Here is a 19,486-nt window from a genome sequence, read left to right as displayed (position 1 = left end):
GACTATTTTAGACTGCTTTGAAAACCGTTGAGAGGCCTTTTATCCTAGTAGGCAGAATATAAATTTTGTTACATAGTCCTGCGCTGTTTTTTATTAGCTGTATTTTAATAGATTTGCTTTTTGCATTGCATTAAATCTATTAGAGTTTAATTACCGGTACTTTTAAACAATTACCTTCTACATGCTTTTAGCTTTTTGTATCTCCCCCCCCCCCCCCGGTGTTGTTTAAATTTGTGTAAGCCGCCTTGAGCCGCAGTCTGGGAAGAAGGCAGGATATAATGGAACATAAAAAATAATAAAGATCAAGATCAAATACAAAAAAAAGCTTTCCTCCTGTTTCTCTTACCAGCTATCTCACAAATCCTGCCCCGACTGAGTGTGTGTGTCCCCTATGTGTAGAATTGTAGTGGTGGGGAGAACCTAAAGGGTCATCCAGTCCAACCCTCTGCAATGCAGGAACTGGTGTGATTGTGGTGTGAATGTGTAAATGCACCAGTGGCATGCCTAATGAGTATTAAGTGGCCATGGCTACTTCTAACCACACCTACTGCTGGCATGTGGGCCCCAGAAGGTTGGGGCAGCAAGAAGATGAAGGTGCACACATTCAGACATTACTCTTGAGGGATGCGAGATTGAGGTATGAACACACAAGCGTGGGCTTCTTCTAACCCCAGGAAACCAACTCCGGTTGGGCCAAGGCTGAACAGAGAGTCTGTGGCAGAGATGGGGCTTTGATCTGAAGGCCCTGAGGGTAGCCCAGTGCTTTATCGCTAAGCATACAGTTATTCTCTTTCATCACCAGGGTGCCACCACTAAAAAGACCTACTCACAAGTGCTCTCCCACCTCTAATCTCACATCACCTAGAACCTAGTAACATCAGCTAGGTCAAGCCAAAATGCGCACTGTAATCCTCCTTACAATGACCCTGAGAAGCTGCTGCATATTGCAGCTACAGGGAGGGATTGGGGTTGAGCTTCTGGCCACCAAGCTACAACTCAGTTCCTAGTCTTCATTTTTGCAGGATTATTATTTTCTCCAAAGAGGTCACAAGAGGAGCCATGTAGCCGGATCTAGCCCAGAATCCTATTTCCACAGTGACCCACCAGTCCCCGGTGTTTGGGGGGTGGGGAGGGGAGTTGGGAGAAAGCACTCTTGACATGCTCAAAAGCTCATTTTGTCAAAGCAGCAGGAGCCCCGCCCCCTTTTTCCTGCTTTCCCCCTATGGGAGGAGGACTGAAAGGCACCGTTACCGTGGTCAGAAGCTCCTCCTTGTTGAGATGTGATTAGATGCTCGGAGAGGATATATTGTTATACTGTATATATCCGCTGCCAAAGCAGCAGAAACCCCGCCCCCTTTTGCTTGCTCGCCCGCTGGGAGGCTGAGAGAAAGCACTCTTAACATGCTCAGAATCTCCTGCTTAAGATACCGAGGCAGCAAAAGACCCGTCCCCTTTAGGCGACCCCCCCTTCCCGCTGTTTTGCGAGGAGGGGGCTGCTTTAAAGCTCTCCCTCCCCCGCCCGCCCCTTCTTCCTCCTGCCGCGCCCACCGCCTTTTTTTCATACCGGGAAAGCGGCGTCGGCGTCGGCGTCCCCTTTAAGAGCGTCGGCGAGGCCGAGGGCGCCCCCTGGCGGCCCGCGGCGGCGCTGCAGGTGCAGGTGGAGGATCGCGCGCCTCCAGGTGCGGCCGCCGCTGCTGCTGCTCCGTCGGCTCGGCCGTCCCCACCATGGAGCGCGATCGGGGCCCGCGGGGCTCGGCGGTGGACCTGGGCTTCGGGGCGCTCAGCACCGCGCAGCTCCGCGCCCTCATGCGGGACGAGACGTGGCTGGAGCGCATCGTCAAGCTGAGCAGGAAGGTAAGCCCAGGATCGGGACCCCCGAGGAGAAGAGGATCGGGCCCCTGGGAGGGAGAGGTGGAACGGGGGGGGGACGCATCCTGCCTCTTTTTTTTGCACGCATTGCTTGGATGGCATGCATCGGGATGCACATCCCAGCCCCCTCCCGGTCCAAACATGTAACCGACCCCCCCCCAACCCCGCCATCCATCTAATCCCCCCACGCCAATTAAAACACCCACAGCACACAAAGGGGGCAGCGAAGTCCCCGTCAGGCCTTCCACTGCCCTCCTCTGGGGCCGTACCACACACCACAAAACCCTATTGCAGCGGGGGTGCCCGCTGATGAGGGGGGCATGGCATGGGGGGGCCACAGTGCCAATCCATTCAGGCCTGTGCTTGGTGCCCAGAGACGGTGTCCAGCACCACCACTGACGGCCCACACACAGAGGCTTGTGGCTATGCCCCCCCCCAAAAAAACACCCGATGCCCCCCAAATGTGCAATCCTGTGGGGCAAACCAGCCGCTCCCTGATTGCCTCCCAACCTGGCCGATGTGTCTCTCCATCTCACCCCCCCCCCAATCCAAGCTGCTGTCTTGGGGGGACCATAATGCCCCCCCACATACCTTCAAAGCTCCTACCAGGACACCCCAAACAAATTTGAGCACAGCTGCTGTTTCCTTGGCACCCCACTTCCTCAGTTACCCGCCCACCCCCTACCAAAATAGATGCTACTGAGCCCTTTTGCACAGTGATTTTAATATTCTGCTGCTTCCCCAGACACCTGTCACTTGGACCCCCCTCCAAAAAAAAAAAAAAATAGCCGCCCCCTTGCAGCAGTTTTTGCAAAGGCTCCTTCTTTGTTATCTCTATGCCACTGGCGATACCAGTTGAGGGTCGAGGTGTGTGTGTGAGAGAGAGGCTGCAAGGGCCTGGATGCTTTGTCTCGGTGGGTGGGGAGAGCCTCCATCCTGGGGTGCCCCCTCGCCCCCCTCCAAAAACCAACCCCAATGCTCACAATTGCAAACCCACGCACCCCTCCCCCGTACACCCCTGTCTGTTTTGTTTTTCTGCACCCTTAGGAAGGGAGTTTGGGATCCATCCAAAGCTCCCTGAATCAGCCAGAGGATTTATTTTTATTTTATTTTGGGTCGGGTGGGTGGGTGTTGCTGTCTGTATTGTGTGCATTGGCTTGCCGAATAATTGCCAGAGCCTTTCATACATTTGGATCACGGATGGCGTAGGGTTTTTGCCTTTCCGACAGAGAGCCATGGAAACAAAGGACATCCTCTTTTTGCTTTTGGCCAACCCCTACTAAATCTAACTAGCCTCCTCCCCGTTCCAGGAATCTCCCCCCTTCTGCCTCCTAATTCAGGCTCCCCAAAACCTTTACAGGCCCACTCAATTTTGTGTCCACCACCCCCACCCCCATCCAGACACGTCACAGGCTGCTGTTGCTGTCCATTCTCCCAAGAATACGTCGGGTCTGTTTATCTCAGAAAGGCACCTTCGCCTCGCGACCCTGGGAAGCAGGAGATCCCACACACACACACACCCTGTTTCTTGGGTTTGTACTGGGTTAATTGCTCTGGAATAACTGTTTCTCTGCGGGGTGCCCCACGGGGGTTTCTGAGGACCCCCGGAACCATGCCTGCGTGGTCCCACAACTCCGCCTCACTCGATGCCCCTGAGATGCTCCCAAATGGGGCACGGGTGTAGAAAGGATTCCACATCGTGTGGACATTTAGCCAGGATTAAAACTGGGGCGGGTGATGCAAGGCCCTGTCTGCCCACCATGGTTGTGTGTGTGTTTAGGACCTAAACAAAGCCTTGAAGCAGGCATCATACTTGCAACGCTATTTGAGAATTGCTTAAAGAATGTCGCTCTGTGCAGTGTGTCATCTTGGAAGAATTGGAAGCGTCTTCAGGGAGTGTGTGGGGGGGGGGGAGAGTCCAGATGTCATCTTGCTCTGAGGCTCAGTCGGGGCAGCAGGTTAGGCAGAGGTGGGCACTGTCGCAGTTTTTCATTGGCCCTGCTGCAAACTCAAGAGCGCTGAGCAGATCTAGCTGTTGGATATGGGTTGGTGGAGCGGAGCAGCATCCCGCTCTGGCCCATCTGACGAAAGCGGATGTTGGGAGGTTCAGGACAGATAAAAGGAAGTCCTTCCTGCTTTGCATGGTTAAACTATGGAACTCACTTCCACAGGGGGCCACCGACTCGGATGGCTTTTAAAGAGAATTAGACAAATTCATGGAGGATAATAAAGCTATCGAAGGCTACTCGCCATGGTGGGGCTATGCTGTGCCTCCAGAGTTGGAAACTCTGTTGCTGGGAACGGCAAGAGGAGAGAGGGCTCTTTTGCTTTGGTCTTGCTTGTGGGCTTCCCATCGGGGCATCTGGTTGGTCACTGTGAGAACAGGATGCTGAGCCAAATGCCCCCCCCCTTTGGCCTGATCCAGGCCTCTTCTTGTGTTTGTTAAGCAGGTGTAGCTGGTTTATTCCACACAGGGGCTCCAAAGTCAGTCACTGTCGCTTGCCTGAGCCATGAGAACTTAAGGTTTCAGAAATGGGAGCCCAAAATGTTCATAGCTTGGGCAAGGACAGGAGAGAGCTGGGAGCCTGCTCTAAGGAGAGATGTTGTCATTGTCTGTGACAATTGCGATAGCAGGTAAGCAGTTTAGAATCTAAACTTTAGTTGCCTTGTGGCACAGAGACATTCTCTCTGGTTATCCTTGTAAAGTCACAGCTTCCTTCTTATCCCCATATTGCAGATGGGAAAACTGAGGCTGAGTGGTGATTGTTTACCCAAAGACACCACCAAGTGGGTATTAGATATAAATCCTCTCTGTTCACAGTTTTAGCTGTACTGCATTTTTCTTCTTCCTGTTGTTTTATAATTAAGTTTATTGGTTTACTCCTCCATCCATCCACCCCCCATGGGCTCTCTGTTATGAAGCGGGGCCTTTGTACTGGTGGCTCCACTGCTCTAGAGCTTGGCTCTCCCTGTCTGTGAAAGGACGCCTTTGTTTCCTCCAGCTTTGAATTGTTTTGGTCGCCGGCATATTACAAAAACCTATTTGACGTCTGCAGGCTGCGTTTGTCTGCTGTTGAAGATTGCATTCTGCTCTGGATAGGAGCTGTTTATGGCACAAAAGCTTCTAATAAGTTTTAAAAACCAGTCCATCAACTTAATATCAATAACACAACACCATCAATGTGCCTGGCACTTTGGGTAGAGGTCCCTGCCTCATGGACCAAACAGTTGCACCATTTGCAAGAAACAGAGGGTGGCTGAGCTACCGAAAAGGTGCCTGGCGAGCAAACAGGTAGCTCAAGCAAGTTAGTCAAGCCGCATACTGCAGAGGATTGCGAGGCCAATCCTTCTTCTTGTTGTTCCTTGTTATATTTATATCCTGCCTTTTTCCCAAACAGGGAGTCGAGGCAGCTTACACAAATTAAAACAAGACAGATAAAGCAGAGAAGGCTAAAATCATATAAAAGATGATAGTTTAAAAGTAATTAAGCTCTAATAAAACCATATAAAAATAGATCTATTAAAATACAGATGTGGCACTATTTAAAAGCCCTTTTCTTTAAAAACAGCTGGTTCCCAAAAAGCCTATTGGAATGAATCGGTCGTCACCTGATGGCGGAAGGGCAACAAGGAGGGAGCAAGTTTGGTTTCTCTAGGGAGGGAGTTCCTCAGTCTGGGGGCAGCCAACGACAAGACCAGGCACCCCCAAACTTGGCCCTCCAGATGTTTTGGGACTACAACTCCCATCATCCCTAGCTAACAGGACCAGTGGCCAGGGATGATGGGAATTGTAGTCCCAAAACATCTGGAGGACCAAGTTTGGGGATGCTTGGACAAGACCCTCTCCCACATCCCCACCAAGCATGCCAGTGAGGCTAGCAGGACTGAGAGAAGAGCCTCTGTATGGCTATCCCCATCCTGCACACCGACTAGGCTAGTAGCCGAAACGACCAAACTCAGCCTCACGCACCTATCCTAAAATATTATCTTTTAAAGCCATCCAAGCTGGTTGCCAGCCCTGCATCCTCCTGTGGGAGGGAGTTCCACAGTTTAACACTATGTCTGTCTGTCTGTCTGTTGCAGTTCCAGAACTTGCAGCTGGAACGGGAGAGGCGCCTGGCCTCCAACTACGCTTTGGCAAAGCAGAACCTGGCACTGCAACCACGGCTGGAGAACGGCAAGGCCTCCCTGGCCATCAAGTATCAGGAGCTGAGGGAACTGCGGGAGACATGCCGGGACAAGCAGCAGCGTCTGGGTGAGCCCCCTCCCCCCCCCCATATCCCAGCCTGTCAGCCATATTTCTTTGAGCCTCGCCTCACCCCTCTTTCCAGTTGCCTGCCAGCTGTGGCTCTCTGTGAGGAAGGGGAATTCTGCACGTGCTTTTGTGACTCTTTTGCTGTTTATTTCCTAACGCTTCTGAACCGCTTCCTTGTAGAAAACCCCAGAGCTGCTTGCAAAAAGAGTAAAACTGTAAGATTATTAATAAAAACCGCTAAGATGTTAAAATAAAAAATAAAACCAGCAATAAACTAAAAACACACCAACACTGTAAACAACTGGCCAGGCTCGTTTATACAAAAAAAAAATGTCTTCAGCAGGGGAAAGAGTGCAGCAAAGGCACCTGCCTGGTGTCAATAGGCATGGAGTTCCAAAGGGTAGGAATCAGAGTTGAGCTCCAGGCTGGGCTTTGTTGGACTGGTGTGTCCCATGAGCAGGGCTGCCAGACCTCCAGGACTCACATGAAGTCTGCAGATTGGCCTGGCCCAGGTGGCAGGGGAAGCTGGCTGCAAATTATTGCATAGATTCTCTAGGGTGGGGGTCTGCCCTCCTGCCCTTCCTCCTCCCCTCTCCCAATTAACCTCCATCTCCAGGGCTCAGTGGTAGGAGGGAGCACAGAGGAAGAACCACCAGGGGCCGCCCCCTGTGATATCACCCTGAAATCTTTGGGCCCTGAAATCTCAGCTTTGGGCCCTGAAATCTCAGCTTCTGGGATGCTCCTGACCCGGTGACCCTACCCTTGAGCCACGCTGGCATCCTAGAATAGCATGTCATAGCCTCTCCCCCACCCACCATGCCATGGTGATTCCCTAGGATAGAAGCTTCCTGCTGTTGTTAATTGCCCACCCATCACCCTAAGGTCCCAAGGTGGCTTAGAGCATTAAAATGCAGTATTGAAAACAACTAAAAACAACATTCAACTATAAAATTAAGGTGGTTCCTAAAACCATCAACCTCAAGGGTCAAAAGGACCTTTTCGGTGGTGGCTCCCCACAAAAAACATTTCTTTTCCGCCTGACCTTTGGCTGTGTATTCTCTGTGGCCTCCTTCCGTGGGTGGGATGTTTTATCCTTGCGTTTTAAAAAAGATGAACACGTTTTAGATTTTTCTCTGTGTTTTGTCCTGGGCTGGTTTTAACGTGTGTGTGTGGGGGGGGGGGGGTTATTGCCTTAAGTCACTTTAAAACAAAAACAAAACAACCCTCAAAGTTTAATAAGTAATAATATATATTGATAGCCATGCCAGCTGCAGAGAGCAGAAGGGACCTGGGATCCAAAATATCTGGTTGGGGAAGTCTGATGTATGCAATGTGGCTTAGCAGGAGAGCTCCATACTTTTACAAGACAGCTGTTCTTTTGGCTTAAAGTGTGAAATGTGGCGTTAAGCACCCCTGTATGTATGCACACATCTGGCAGTCTAGATTGGGCTGTGGACCACGAGCCCCCCAACACATCCTACAGGGATGCTTAGGGAGCCTGTGATTCCCATTAGCACAGCTGCATGAGACCCAATTGCTTGTGTGGAGTCACGTTTGGACTGGAATGATGGGGCATTGAGGTCACCCCTCCAGGAACCTTCCCCCTTTATTTGTTCATTTGAGGAACTGCATTTATTTTTCCACTAAATATCACTTTTTAAAATAAAACACACACACAATCAAAGCAGCGTTCAACAATAAAAGCAGAAAAAGGTTAAAAACAGACAGCAGTCAACCAGTGAGAAAAGATGTATTTACAATTGCCTGCGAAGCGTTGGCAGAATAGAATAGTTTCCGGCAGGTGTTTAAAAGCCGGCACAGAAGGCGCCTGCTGAATCTCTTAACGGCAGAGAGTTCCACAGGACACCAAAGGTTCGGTTTCTCGTTGTTGTCAAACAAGCATCACCAACTCGGGGAATGGCCAGCGATATTCCTGCAGATAATCTCAGAGGTCAAGTTGGGATGTGAGGGTTCAGGCAGTCCCTGGTCAGGAAGGAAATCTTCCGAAAGCAATTTGCAAGCCCCCATGTCACAACAGAAACTACAATGCAATTTAAGGAGGGGGGGTGGGAAAACATCGAAACAAAGCAATTTATTCAGGACTAGCAACTTGCTCATCCCACTAGTTCTGTACACCAGACTTTTGCCAACCTGGTGCCCTCCAGAAGTTTGGGACCACGGCCAGATTCACCCCATACACTTACTGGACTGTGATACCACTTTGGTTTCCCCCAAAGAATTCTGGGAAGTGTTGTTTGTTTAGGGTGCTGAGAACAGTTAGGAGGCCCCTATTCCCCTCCCAGAGCTACAATCCCCAGAGTGGTTTTACAATCCCTCTTCCCCAGGAAGGCTGCCAGGGGGTCAATCCCTGACGTCTCCAGTTAGCAGAATGGGAGAAGTGCCTTTCTGAAATCAGACAGCCCAGGGGTAGATGGACCAGTGAGGCATAGGCAACCTCGGCCCTCCAGATGTTTTGGGACTACAATTCCCATCATCCCTGACCACTGGTCCTGTTAGCTAGGGATCATGGGAGTTGTAGTCCCCAAAATATCTGGAGGGCCGAGGTTGCCTATGCCTGCTGTAAAGGCAGCTTGTATTCATCATTATCTTTTATTATTTGTATGCCAACCATCTGACTGGGTTGCCCCAGCCACTCTGGCGGCTCCCAACAAACTGAAACATCCGACACAGTAAAACATCAAACATTAAAAACCATGGGGACTAGGAACTTAACATGGTGGTAGATCACCTGCTGTTTTGCTGACTCAGACTAATGTTCTGTTTCCTAGAGCAGGATGGAGAAGGAAGGTGAAGCCCCAATGGCACCTTGGGATTAAACCCTGCTTCATGGGAGGGAAGAGTGGGGGCACTGGGGAAGGAGTGTCTGCGGCTGAGACTGCTTTTTTGCCTGGCAGGGGCATGTATGGCCAAGTGGACCCCCGAGAACGCCGTGAGCAGGCTGCAAGCTGAGCTGGACGGCGTGGAGGCCAAGGTGGAGGTGAGTTGCCAAGAGGGAGCATTAGTTGTGAGGGGAAACACCCACACTGAAGTGCATATGGCCACCTGCCCCACAAAACTGTGTTGTAGGGTTGTCATGGAGTCCATCAGCTGGGGGCACAAGAGCCCAATAAGCCAAGTTTTATCCTCAGCCTCATCCTCCCTGCTGAGTTCTGTGAGAGGAGGAGGAGGAAGCTCCTTGGGAGTTTCTGCCACGGTGGGTAATTCCCTTTAACCCTGATGGTTGAGATCGCAGAACTGTAGAGCTGGAGGGCACCCCAACGGTCATCTAGCCCAACACCCTGCAGTGCAGGGATCGCAGCACAGATGTGTGTGTGTGTGTGTGAAGGTTTGCAAAAACAACCTCCCCTGCAGGATGTTTATCCTTTATTTTTTAATTACATTTGATTGCCCATCACCTGTTGATCTCAGGGCGGTTTGCAACTTAAAATTACAATACAGTCGTACCTTGGATCCCAAACACCTTGCGAGTTGAACGTTTTGGCTCCTGAACGCCACAAACCCGGAAGGGAGTGTTCCGGTTTGCAAACAATCTTTGGAACCCAAACGTCCGACGGGGCTTCTGCAGCTTCCGATTGTCTGCAGGAGACGCACTTTGGTTTCTGAACATTTTGGAAGTCGAACGGACTTCCAGAATGGATTCTGTTCGACTTCCGAGGTACCACTGTATAAGATTTGCCCACTTTTGCTCCTGGCTCCGTCCACCACTTGCACGTGAAGGTTTCCAAGAAGGGAACATGGGTCTGGGCTGAACAGGGTTCCCTGTCCCCAACCTCTCTGTATAAATTGGGCCCTGCAGGTTTCACTTTAATTTCATAAAGGGGATCCTTGGGTCATCTAGTCCAACCCGCTTCAAGGAGAGGGCAAGAGGGGCGGAAGGCCCTCCAGAGGCTTGCTTGAATTCTCCCATTCCTTCCTCCCCCCCCCCCATTTATTTCCAGGAGCAGATGGAGCAGTTTCTCTGCTGGGACCTCCCCGTGGAGACCTTTGTGGAGTCTTTCCAGCACGCCCGAATGCTCTCCCACCTGCGCCGCACCCAGCTGGAGAAACTGCAGGGCGCCCTCAAACTGGAGAAACTGGAGAAGGCCAAGGACAAGCCCAGCCCCGGCAGCGAGGAGCCGCCCGCCGTCTCCCCTGCCCTCCCGGTGCCAGCGCCGCCTCCACCACCGCCTTCGGCCCAAGCCCCTCCGCCGGTGCCAAACGGGCCGCCCCCCAAGGTCTTCCAGCTGCGCTTGGCGCCGGCATTCCTCATCCCCTCGGAGGCCGTGCTCCCCATCCCGGTGGGGACGGGCCCCCAAAAGTGCTGCCTGCCGGCCCTGGCCACCTCGCACCCTTCTGCTCCCTTCGTGAGCTCGCCCTTGAGCCTGATTGGACACATCCACCTGGCACAGGCCCACCTGCCTCCCCAGCAGAAGAAGAAGGAGCCTCCGCACCGGTAGCCGGCTGGAGCTGACGGACCGTTTTTACCGGAGCCTCCGTCACGAGACGAGACGGGCCAGGGTCCGGGGCGCGGCGCCGCCAGCACCACCACCCCCGACCTGCCGACCACTCTGCCCGCCCAGACTTGCCCGGAGCTGGGGCGTTGGGGTGGGGCAGGACTATGGCAGCTACAGGGGGGGTGTCATATATGATTTAGACACTCGGCTCTGTCTCTGTCTCCCATCTCTTGGGGCTGCCTGGCTGGCTGGGGCTATCAAACGTTATTGTAAGTATAGGTGCCGGAGGGCCGGGGAGGGGGGCTGCCCTCCCCCATCATTTAGAAATAAGGGAAAGTCTATATTTAGCTCCATCCCTCTCCTTTCTTGTGGGGGGTGGGGCCCTATGACCATTCTGCACCCATGAAAGAGCATAGGAGCCAACTCTCAGGGGCCGAGGTCCCTTCGCTGTCATCCCCATAAAATATTTGAGGGCGCCAGGCCCCCCCCCAAAAAAATTGATAGGCATTGCCATTTAAATGGTGTGCGTGTACCGCGTCTTGTGATTGATTATGCGGGGCGGGGTTTACCTGAGCCCCCTAATATTTTATTCCATTTGGCACCCCTGAGAGAGAGAGAGGCTTGCAGGCTGCCCCCCCCATCCTGCTTTGATGCGGCTGACTCTGGGTGGGAACGCCTGTCCTCCAGACCCAGCCCACAAACAGAACTTGCCCTATAGCACAAGTGTCTCCATTTTGGAAGCCAGAGGGAAAGACCAAGAAAAGGGGTAGAGTAGAGCACATTTGGGATGGGGGTGGGGTGAAGGGAGTTGGGCACAGGCAGGTATTCTGTTGGCGGGGTGTGTTGTTGTTGTTTTTTCTGAGCCAGAAGCTGAATTCTTCTTCTCCCCCTCGCCTCCTCACAATAATTTGTATGTTAGGAGTGAGTGAGGGGGGGGGCGGCTTCTGAGGTAGAACTGGGAGGGCTAATTTGGGGGGGTTGGGGGGCAAGGGCTGAGGTTGCGAAGCACAGGGTAGGACATGAAGCCCAAAGTTAGGCCACGGCTAGAGGATGGGTTTGTGGAACCAGCACACACGGATTCAACAGGGTATGGGGTGTGGGGCTCAGCCAGGGTCTGGGGCGGGGGGTGGGGTGGAATTTGTCTTTCCGGAAGACGTAGGGCTGAGCGACACACACACACACACACAAAAGACTGGGGCGGGGTGGGCCAGGTGAGGATGTATTTTTGAGCCGTTTTAACTTGAATGTGCTTGCAAAAATTTGAATTGTCAGGATCGGGGGGGGGGAGGCTGCAGCGAGAGGGAGGATTGAACCGGAAAACTTATTTGTGTTTTTTTTTTAAAAAAAAATATCTAGAGAGTCTCAAGTGCTCCCTCATGGAAGAAGTGGTTTCTGTGTCTCTGAATGAGTCACTGGCCTGGTTTTCTTCTCTTGTTCAGCCTCCTGAGGGGCTGGTACAAGTGAGTCATTCAGTCACTGCCGAGGTAACCAGAAAGCAGTATTCTGACCTGCCGGCAGACGAGGCTGCCTGCCGCTTCTCTGCATGAGCAATTTGTACGAAGTGTCTCGAAAAAATGAGCAAAACAAATCTTGAAATTTTCGTTCAACTGTCAAAAGTTCCCCACTTTTTGTTGACAGGCGGTGAGATTTTTATTTCAGCTCTTGCAGATGGGGCTTGCCCTGTCGTCTGGAGACAGACAAGTGGGATGGGTAAGGATGAGTTCAGCTGTCGCGCCTCTGACTGTGCCATCCCTGGTGTAGAAAGAGCATTTGGGGTGTCCCTGGGTGAGCTTGTGAGAAAGGTACGGCTGTGGGAGATGACTGTGGGGAGCCTGCTCAGGCAGGGGACGGCTATTCCCCTCTTCCATGGGGCATGATGTCCCTGTGACTGATCCCACTTTGGGAGAGGAGGACGGCAGCGCCCTCCACCTCTGGCTGGTTGCTGGGGTGATTGTGTACCAGGAGGGATTGTGTACCAGGGCAGCTCCTCCAACCCGGCGCTTAGAAACCAGCCCCTGATGTAGGGAGCCAGGAGGTCTGGAACATTGAGAGGAAGAAAGCAGCTGTCAGCTGAGCTGGAGGCCTGGAGGAACCTTCTTTCTTTGCTTGAACCCAGGCAGGAGCATGGCACAGCAGCTATGATGAAGGGAATGCACTCTGCACACGCTCAGAGGCACTGTCAGCATTCCACAGGTCGCAGAGCTGAAAGCACATCCAGTTGCTTCGCCTTGCTAGATCACTCCGGTCCAAATGAACCCCTGGCCAGCCTAGTCTTCCTTCTACACTGTATGATCCCTGACCCCCCCCCCCCCTCACTGCTGCAGCCGCCAGGTTCTCCAATCACAGAGTCATTGCAGCCACCTATTTTCCCTCCGCAAGGAACGGCTGCAAAATCCAGTTCCTGGAGGAGAAAATGTAGAGGATTTGGCACTGAGGGGTTGTGATGCAGGACCATCTGAAACCACTCCCCACTCTAGAGGGCATATTCCAGGGATCTAAAATGAAATGCCGATTTAATTTTCATAAAATTTATCCTCCGCTTGATTGTAAGAAAAACCTTGAAGCGGTTTACAGTGTTTGATGAGGTCCGAATCAAAAATGTCAAGCTTGGTGGAATTTGGCAGAAGGAAAGCCAGTTTGCAAGAATTAAAGGGTGGGGGCTGAATTATTGGTATGAAGTGGAATCATAGAATGGAAGAGTTGGAAGGGACCAGAATAGGGAGCCTGTAGCCCTCCAGATGGAGCCAGACACCGGCTCCCATCATCATATCACCCCTGACTACTGGTCATGCTGGCTGCTGGGAGCTGGACTCCAGCATCTAGGAGGCACCAGGTTGACAAAGACTGGCTTAGATCATGGCACTCTGGAGGGCCACCGCCCGCCGCCCGCCCCCCGGCTTTGCAGTAGTTATGGTGGCCCCTGATCTTGAATGCTGGAAGTGTCAGGACTGATAAAAGAAAGTCCTTTTTTGTGCAGTGCAAGGTTGAACTGTGGAACTCCCTGCTGCAGGAGGCAGTGATGGCCAGCAGCCTAGATGGCTTTAAAAGAGCATTAGACAAATTCATGGAGGAGGTGGAGGGGGAGGAGGACCAATGATGACTACTGTCAATTATGGCTAGTTAGGGATTCCGCAGTTAGAGGGCCAGGAATGCTTCTAAATACCGATTACTGAAAATCCCAGGAGGGGAGATGCTCTCAGGTCCTGCTTGCAGGTTTTCCATAGGCATCTAGTTGGCCCCTCTAAAATAAAAGGCTGCTGGGGTAGAAGGGCCAATGGCCTGATCCAGCAGCCTCTTCTTTGGTCCTTATGTTGTTAGACTTCATCTCCCTTCATCCCTGGCTATGCTGTCTAGGCCTGGTGGGAGTCTAACAGCACCCAGAGGAAGGCCACAGATGTTCGCCCTCCACCCTGGTTTTATAGGCTGGCTCTCTGAAACCTGCTAGTCCAGAGCCCTGCTGGATCAGGCTGAAAGTCCATAGTGTTCAGCAGTCTGTTTCCACTAGCAGCCAATCAGATGCCTTTGGGAGGCCTGCAACAGAATTCCCCAATGGTCATTTCCAATGGGACAACTGCAACTGAGAGGCAGATTACTCCTGAACCTGGAAAGTCTCTCCAGCTGTTGTGACGGATGGCTGACGATATACCTCTCCATCCATGAATTTGCCCCAACTCCATGTCTTCACTGGAAATGTAACAGAGGGTGTTGCTTTAGAATATTGGGGGGGGGGGTTGAGGTGGCTCCATTTGCAGAGGAAATATGACATTCCAAAATTTGTCTGAAACCTAACTTGTCTCAGCTCCCAAGGAAGGAGAGGAGGAAAGGGGGGCGGGCGGCATTGGGCAATTATATTTTAATTCATTTAAATGCATGCAAATGTAATGCGGCTGGTTTTCTAGCATCGACACAGAACAGTTTTCCTATTTGATGGCTAGGTTTAAAAAAACAAAAGCTACAACCACATGGGTTGAGCTTTGAAAGAGCACCACATCCTGGTTTTGGGGGGGGGGGGTAGGTGGGTGATAATGTATTTCCACCTATATCCAGAAACACCCCCCCCCCCAAAAAAAAGACCTCACTTTCCTGAGAAAGCCTAGGGGCCTCATTCTTGGAATAGAATTTTTCTGATTTGATTTTTTTCTGCAAGATTTGAGAAACTGGGGGTGGGGGGGGGGAGAGGAAGGGGCAGTTTCCTGGGGTTCTCCCTGTCTCCGAAACACCAACTGAACTTTCTTGACACTCTCCCCACCCCCCACCCCATTACAAGCCAGAACCTCTCTCTTTCAGGATCCACTGCAAAACTTTCCATGTGTGTCGGGGGGTGGGTGGGTGGGTGGGGGTCTTTAAATATTCCCACGGTCTCAATCCGATTCCGGCAGCTTCAAGGTAGACCCCATGCTGTCTTTGTGGACGTTTTCTTTTCCATGTAATGTTTTTGGAAAAATAAGTGTGGAAACAAGTATATAAATATAAATATATTCTTTGGAATAAATCAAGGGAATACATTTCTGCCAGCGGCGTTTTCAACTGCAGGGGTCACCTGCATTCTAGAGACATTGAGGTGTGTGGAACTGCGAGGGCGGGAGACCAGCATCATGGTAGAAACAATGAGATTTTCATAGGACTGTCAAGTTGGAAGGGACCCAAGGGTCATCTAGTCCAACCCCCTGCGGTGCAATTTGTTTTCCAGTTTGCACGTGAAAATGTGGAGGGTGTGCCCATTAAATCACAATCCCATGTGGTCTCCGAAAGTAGCCACAGTGGCAACGCATAGTTGCCTATTGAAGCTCATGCCTATCTCTTAAATCGATGGCCGCAGACCTGCTAACAATGGCAGTCATTGCAATGTGCTGGACATGTTGGTTGCTAAGCATGCAGATAGGTCTGAGAACAGGCTGAAGATTGGAGGAGCGGCTGCTGATGTCACAAAGGCGCTAAGGGCTACTTGGTACAGAATCTTATGAGGAACGATTGAGGGAGTTGGGGAAGTTTAATCTGGAGAAGACCAAGAGGTGATATGAAAGCCGTCTTCAGCTATCTTAATGGTGGTCACATGGAAAACAACAACATTGAACACCAGCTGTATTTGTTGGATATGAGACGAATAGGTGGTCTGCTGAACATGAGTCAACAGTGTGATGCAGCAGCAAAAAAAGCTAATGTAATTCTAGGTTGTATCAACAGAAGTCTAGAGTCCAGATCAAGAGAAATGATAGCCCCACTCTGTTCTGCCTTGGTGTCCTGTGTCTAGTTCTGGGACACCAAAGTTTTAAAAGGACATTGACAAGCTGGAAGGGGTGCAGAGGAGGGTGACCAAGTTGATCGTAGAATTATAGAGTTGGAAGGGACCCTAAGGGCATACAGTATACTGGACCCAGGAAGTCCTATTGATGCCCCATAGATCTGTGAGGAAAACTGGAAGAGCGGACCCTCTGGAACTTAAGATGCTGATTGACTATGGCAGGGTACATGTGTCTCACAGGCCCTGTGCTTTGCAACACAGCAAGCTTCCCTATGAGCAAAGCTTTAACATTTCAGACAAATTTTTAAAAGGATATTTGTTTTATTTACTTATAAAAGTATTTGTATACCGTAAAAAATATAGCAAAACATTTTACAGCAATAAAAACAAAAGCAGACAGGAAAAGCATAACAAGTGAAAAACAAAAAAGCTAAAAACAAGCACCAGTAAATCATTGTGGAAAGATATATTCCTAATAGCCTGCATTGGCTTGGTGGAATAAAAAAGTTAACAACAGGCGTTTAAAAGTTGGCCTGCTGAGTATGTAGTGGCAGAGAGTTCCACAGGTCTTGGCTGGGTCTTGGCTTCTCATTGTTGTCATATGAGCCTCGCCAACTCTGAAAATGATAAACAGCTCTCCTGCAAGTGTTCTTACTGATCGAGCTGGGATATCTTAAAGGATCAAGCGATCCCCAAGGTACCTTGGACTTAATTGTCCAGGGATTTGTAACTTAATACAATATTCGATGCCCAGTGTGAAAAAGCCAAGACAGGAGGTGCTTGGGACGACCCTAACAACACCCCTGCGAGGGAGGAAGCCAACACACCGAGAGGGGCTGGTTCCCTGCTCTATTAAGCTCCAACGGATTGCGCCCAGGCCTTGACAAATTGGCATGGCTTGGGCCAGAGGCCCGGCACTCTCCAGGGTAGACAGTAACAGAACATTCAATCACAACAGAAATTCACATCACCAACGGCTCCTGCAAATATAGCAAGAGCAGCCGGCTGGCAGGGTGAGCGTTTGCCTCGGCACAGCACAGCCGTGTTTGCTGTTTCGGGGGAAGCACCAGACAAAATATTGGCGAGGCTCTCCCCAGTCAGACAAGCAGTGGCTGCTTCTTGGAAAGACACAGAATGTTTTAAAAGATCCCCCCCAAAAAAACCATGAAATGTGTGTTTAATTAACAGCAAAACCTCCAGCAGATATTAAGAGCAGAAACCAGGCATCAATCAAGAAACACAAATAAGGAATTAAAGAGCAAAATAATTCAACACAATTTACGGCCTACCATTCAGTAATATATTTTTACATCACACGAGGGCAGGGAGAGAAATGTTCAGCAAGGGTATGGCCTCTGAAGAATAAAAGGGTCTTTGTTGCAGACTCCTGTTCAGGTCTACAGTACTCTCAAGTGAGGGAGTAACTGAGTTCAGTGAGGAAATGCACAGTACTGATATATTCTGTCTTGGTCAGATTCCTTTGCTCAGTTCTGGGCACCCCAGTTTAAGGAGGATATTGAGAAGCTAGAAGGTTTTCAGGGTAGGGTGACCAGGGTGATAAAGGGCCTGGAAACCAAGCCTTATGAGGAATGGTTGAGGGAATTGGCTTGCCATTCATATATGTGTTTATGAGGTGTTAGCAGAAGGTACACCATGCTCCTTCTAGGGTTGTTTCTCCACCTTTGGTCCCCGCTTTGCACTCAGCTCTCACCTGTGGCTCACGTAAGCTGTCAGCATGCAACATTGGCCATGCCCCAGGGAACAGCTTCAATTGGCCAACTAAACCAGGTGAGGGTAGTCAATAGGTCCCTCAGTGAGTCAGGGACTTCCTTTGCATGTGAAGACAGGTTCTGGTGGATTGAACAGACAAAACCAATAGTGGCTCCAAACTGCCACGAAGGCAGTTTTGGGACTTGTCAACCTGGAGGAGAAGGAAGACTGGTCCTACACTTCTGCTGCCTTGTGGGATATCTGGGAGAAAAGGCTAAGGAGTAAACCCCTACACAAATCTGGAGTGAAGTCCCTAAGATTGTTGGATGGTGCCTTGCACTCCTCCTACCAGCAACTCCTGCAGCCAAGCTGGTGCCAAATGTCTTGCTCTGCTTTCTTTTGGACCATATCAGCGAGGCCAAGAGAGGAGAGTCTCATCATCTGGGCAGTCCAGGACCTCCATACGCACTGCCCAGACTTGCGCCCCAGGGAGGTCACTTTGGTGCTGCTAATGCAACAGTGACTTCACCCCTGGAAGCACACTCCATTGTCTCTCAAGACAGAAGGATGCTAATGATAGATAGATAGATAGATAGATAGATAGATAGATAGATAGATAAATAGATGGAAAGAGGAAGAGTTGTTGGGTAGCTCACTTTCCTTTTCACAAACTTAAAAAAAAATCCATGTAGAAAATGGTGGGGGGAGCTTGAATATCATCACAAATAATTAAATACTGTTTCTATTGAAAGTAGTTCTATGTGTATTTGTTGTATGCACACATTAAGGCTGTGGTTGTGATTTGGAGTAACCCCAAAAAATGCTGATTTGGGTGCACAAACTCCGTTCCCCTTCATTCAGGCTAATGCAGCTCTGTGTGGAACCAGGGAGAGAGTGGAGTTTCAGCCTTGCCTTGAGTTCCTGGTGGCTCCCCCATCAGAAATCGAGCATTGCTTGCTGGAATCATAGCTGGAGAACTAAGTTGGCTGGCTCCTGTCCGGCCCCCCCCCCCCGCCCCCAAGCCTTCAGGGACAGGTTATTATGCTCATGAACTAGCTGCTAAGTAACCGCTGATGGGGAGGAGGGGGTCCTCTTAGCCCCCCCCCCAGCTGCTTAGGTTAATAGGAAATCAAACACTTTCCCAGAGAGGGGGGGAACTGGAAGGTGGGGGGGGGGAGAGAGATCTGCTTCCCATTTGCCAGTGGGTAACCCCTGGTTACAGGCAGCAGAGTCGCTGTCTCTAGGATGCCAGCCGGGCCCTGCGATTGGCGGAGAGGACCAGCCAGGCTCTCCTGCTCGCTGATGGGCCGCCCGTTGCCCTGGCAACAGCAGCATCCAGCTCCTCCTGTGTGTGAGAGAGGGATGTCTTGCTGTTCTGCAAACCTCTCCAAAGAGCCCTAGCAACTGCGATGTGCCTTCACCCGACAGTCAGGATCGTATGGGGTGTGTCGCAGAGGACCCCCACCCCCACCCCGGGCTGAAATAAGCAGCGCACATGCAACAAGGAGTATATACCCCCTTCCTTTCTGCAAGCTCTGTGGCATGGCTGGGGGGCTTCAAGGTGCTTTTATTTGGTTATTTACTGTATATATTCCAAGGAGCCACGTACATGGTGCTCCCACACACATGCTGCATTTTATCTTCAGCACAACCCTATGAGGTAGGCCAGGCAGAAGGAGAGACAGGCAGGCAGGCAGGCAGGCTGGCTGGCTGGCTGAAGGTCACCTAGTGAACTACATAGCTGAAGGCGGGTGAGATTTAAACCCGGTCTCCCTGGTCCTACATGCTAAGTCAATATCCTTCAACCTGCATTCTTCAGGGTGTTTTGGACTCCCAGCTCCCTTCACCATCCCATGCTGCCTGGGGCTGATGTGAGTTGTATCCAACAGTCATGAACAAGCTGGCAGGCTAATCATATTTTTCTTCTTTAATTTGTGGGATAGCTTTTGTGAACTT

At 51.0% G+C, this 19,486-nt stretch overlaps 1 protein-coding gene across 1 annotated transcript; it reads left to right on the top strand.

Moving 5' to 3' along the window:
• The first annotated feature begins 1,650 nt into the window (after positions 1 to 1,650).
• On the top strand, positions 1,651 to 10,948 carry VPS37D (VPS37D subunit of ESCRT-I). Its single transcript, XM_033172470.1, has 4 exons — positions 1,651 to 1,854; positions 5,953 to 6,124; positions 9,040 to 9,122; positions 10,084 to 10,948. Exons 1-4 carry the CDS (start codon positions 1,726 to 1,728, stop codon positions 10,579 to 10,581), a joined length of 882 nt encoding a protein of 293 aa, XP_033028361.1. The 5' UTR covers positions 1,651 to 1,725; the 3' UTR covers positions 10,582 to 10,948.
• The last annotated feature ends 8,538 nt before the right edge of the window (positions 10,949 to 19,486 follow it).

The sequence above is a fragment of the Lacerta agilis genome, chromosome 15 (assembly GCF_009819535.1).
Source record: "Lacerta agilis isolate rLacAgi1 chromosome 15, rLacAgi1.pri, whole genome shotgun sequence".
Lineage (NCBI taxonomy): Eukaryota > Metazoa > Chordata > Lepidosauria > Squamata > Lacertidae > Lacerta > Lacerta agilis.
The sequence above is the reverse complement of the archived record's forward strand: the minus strand, read 5'-3'. Positions and strand labels throughout refer to the sequence as shown.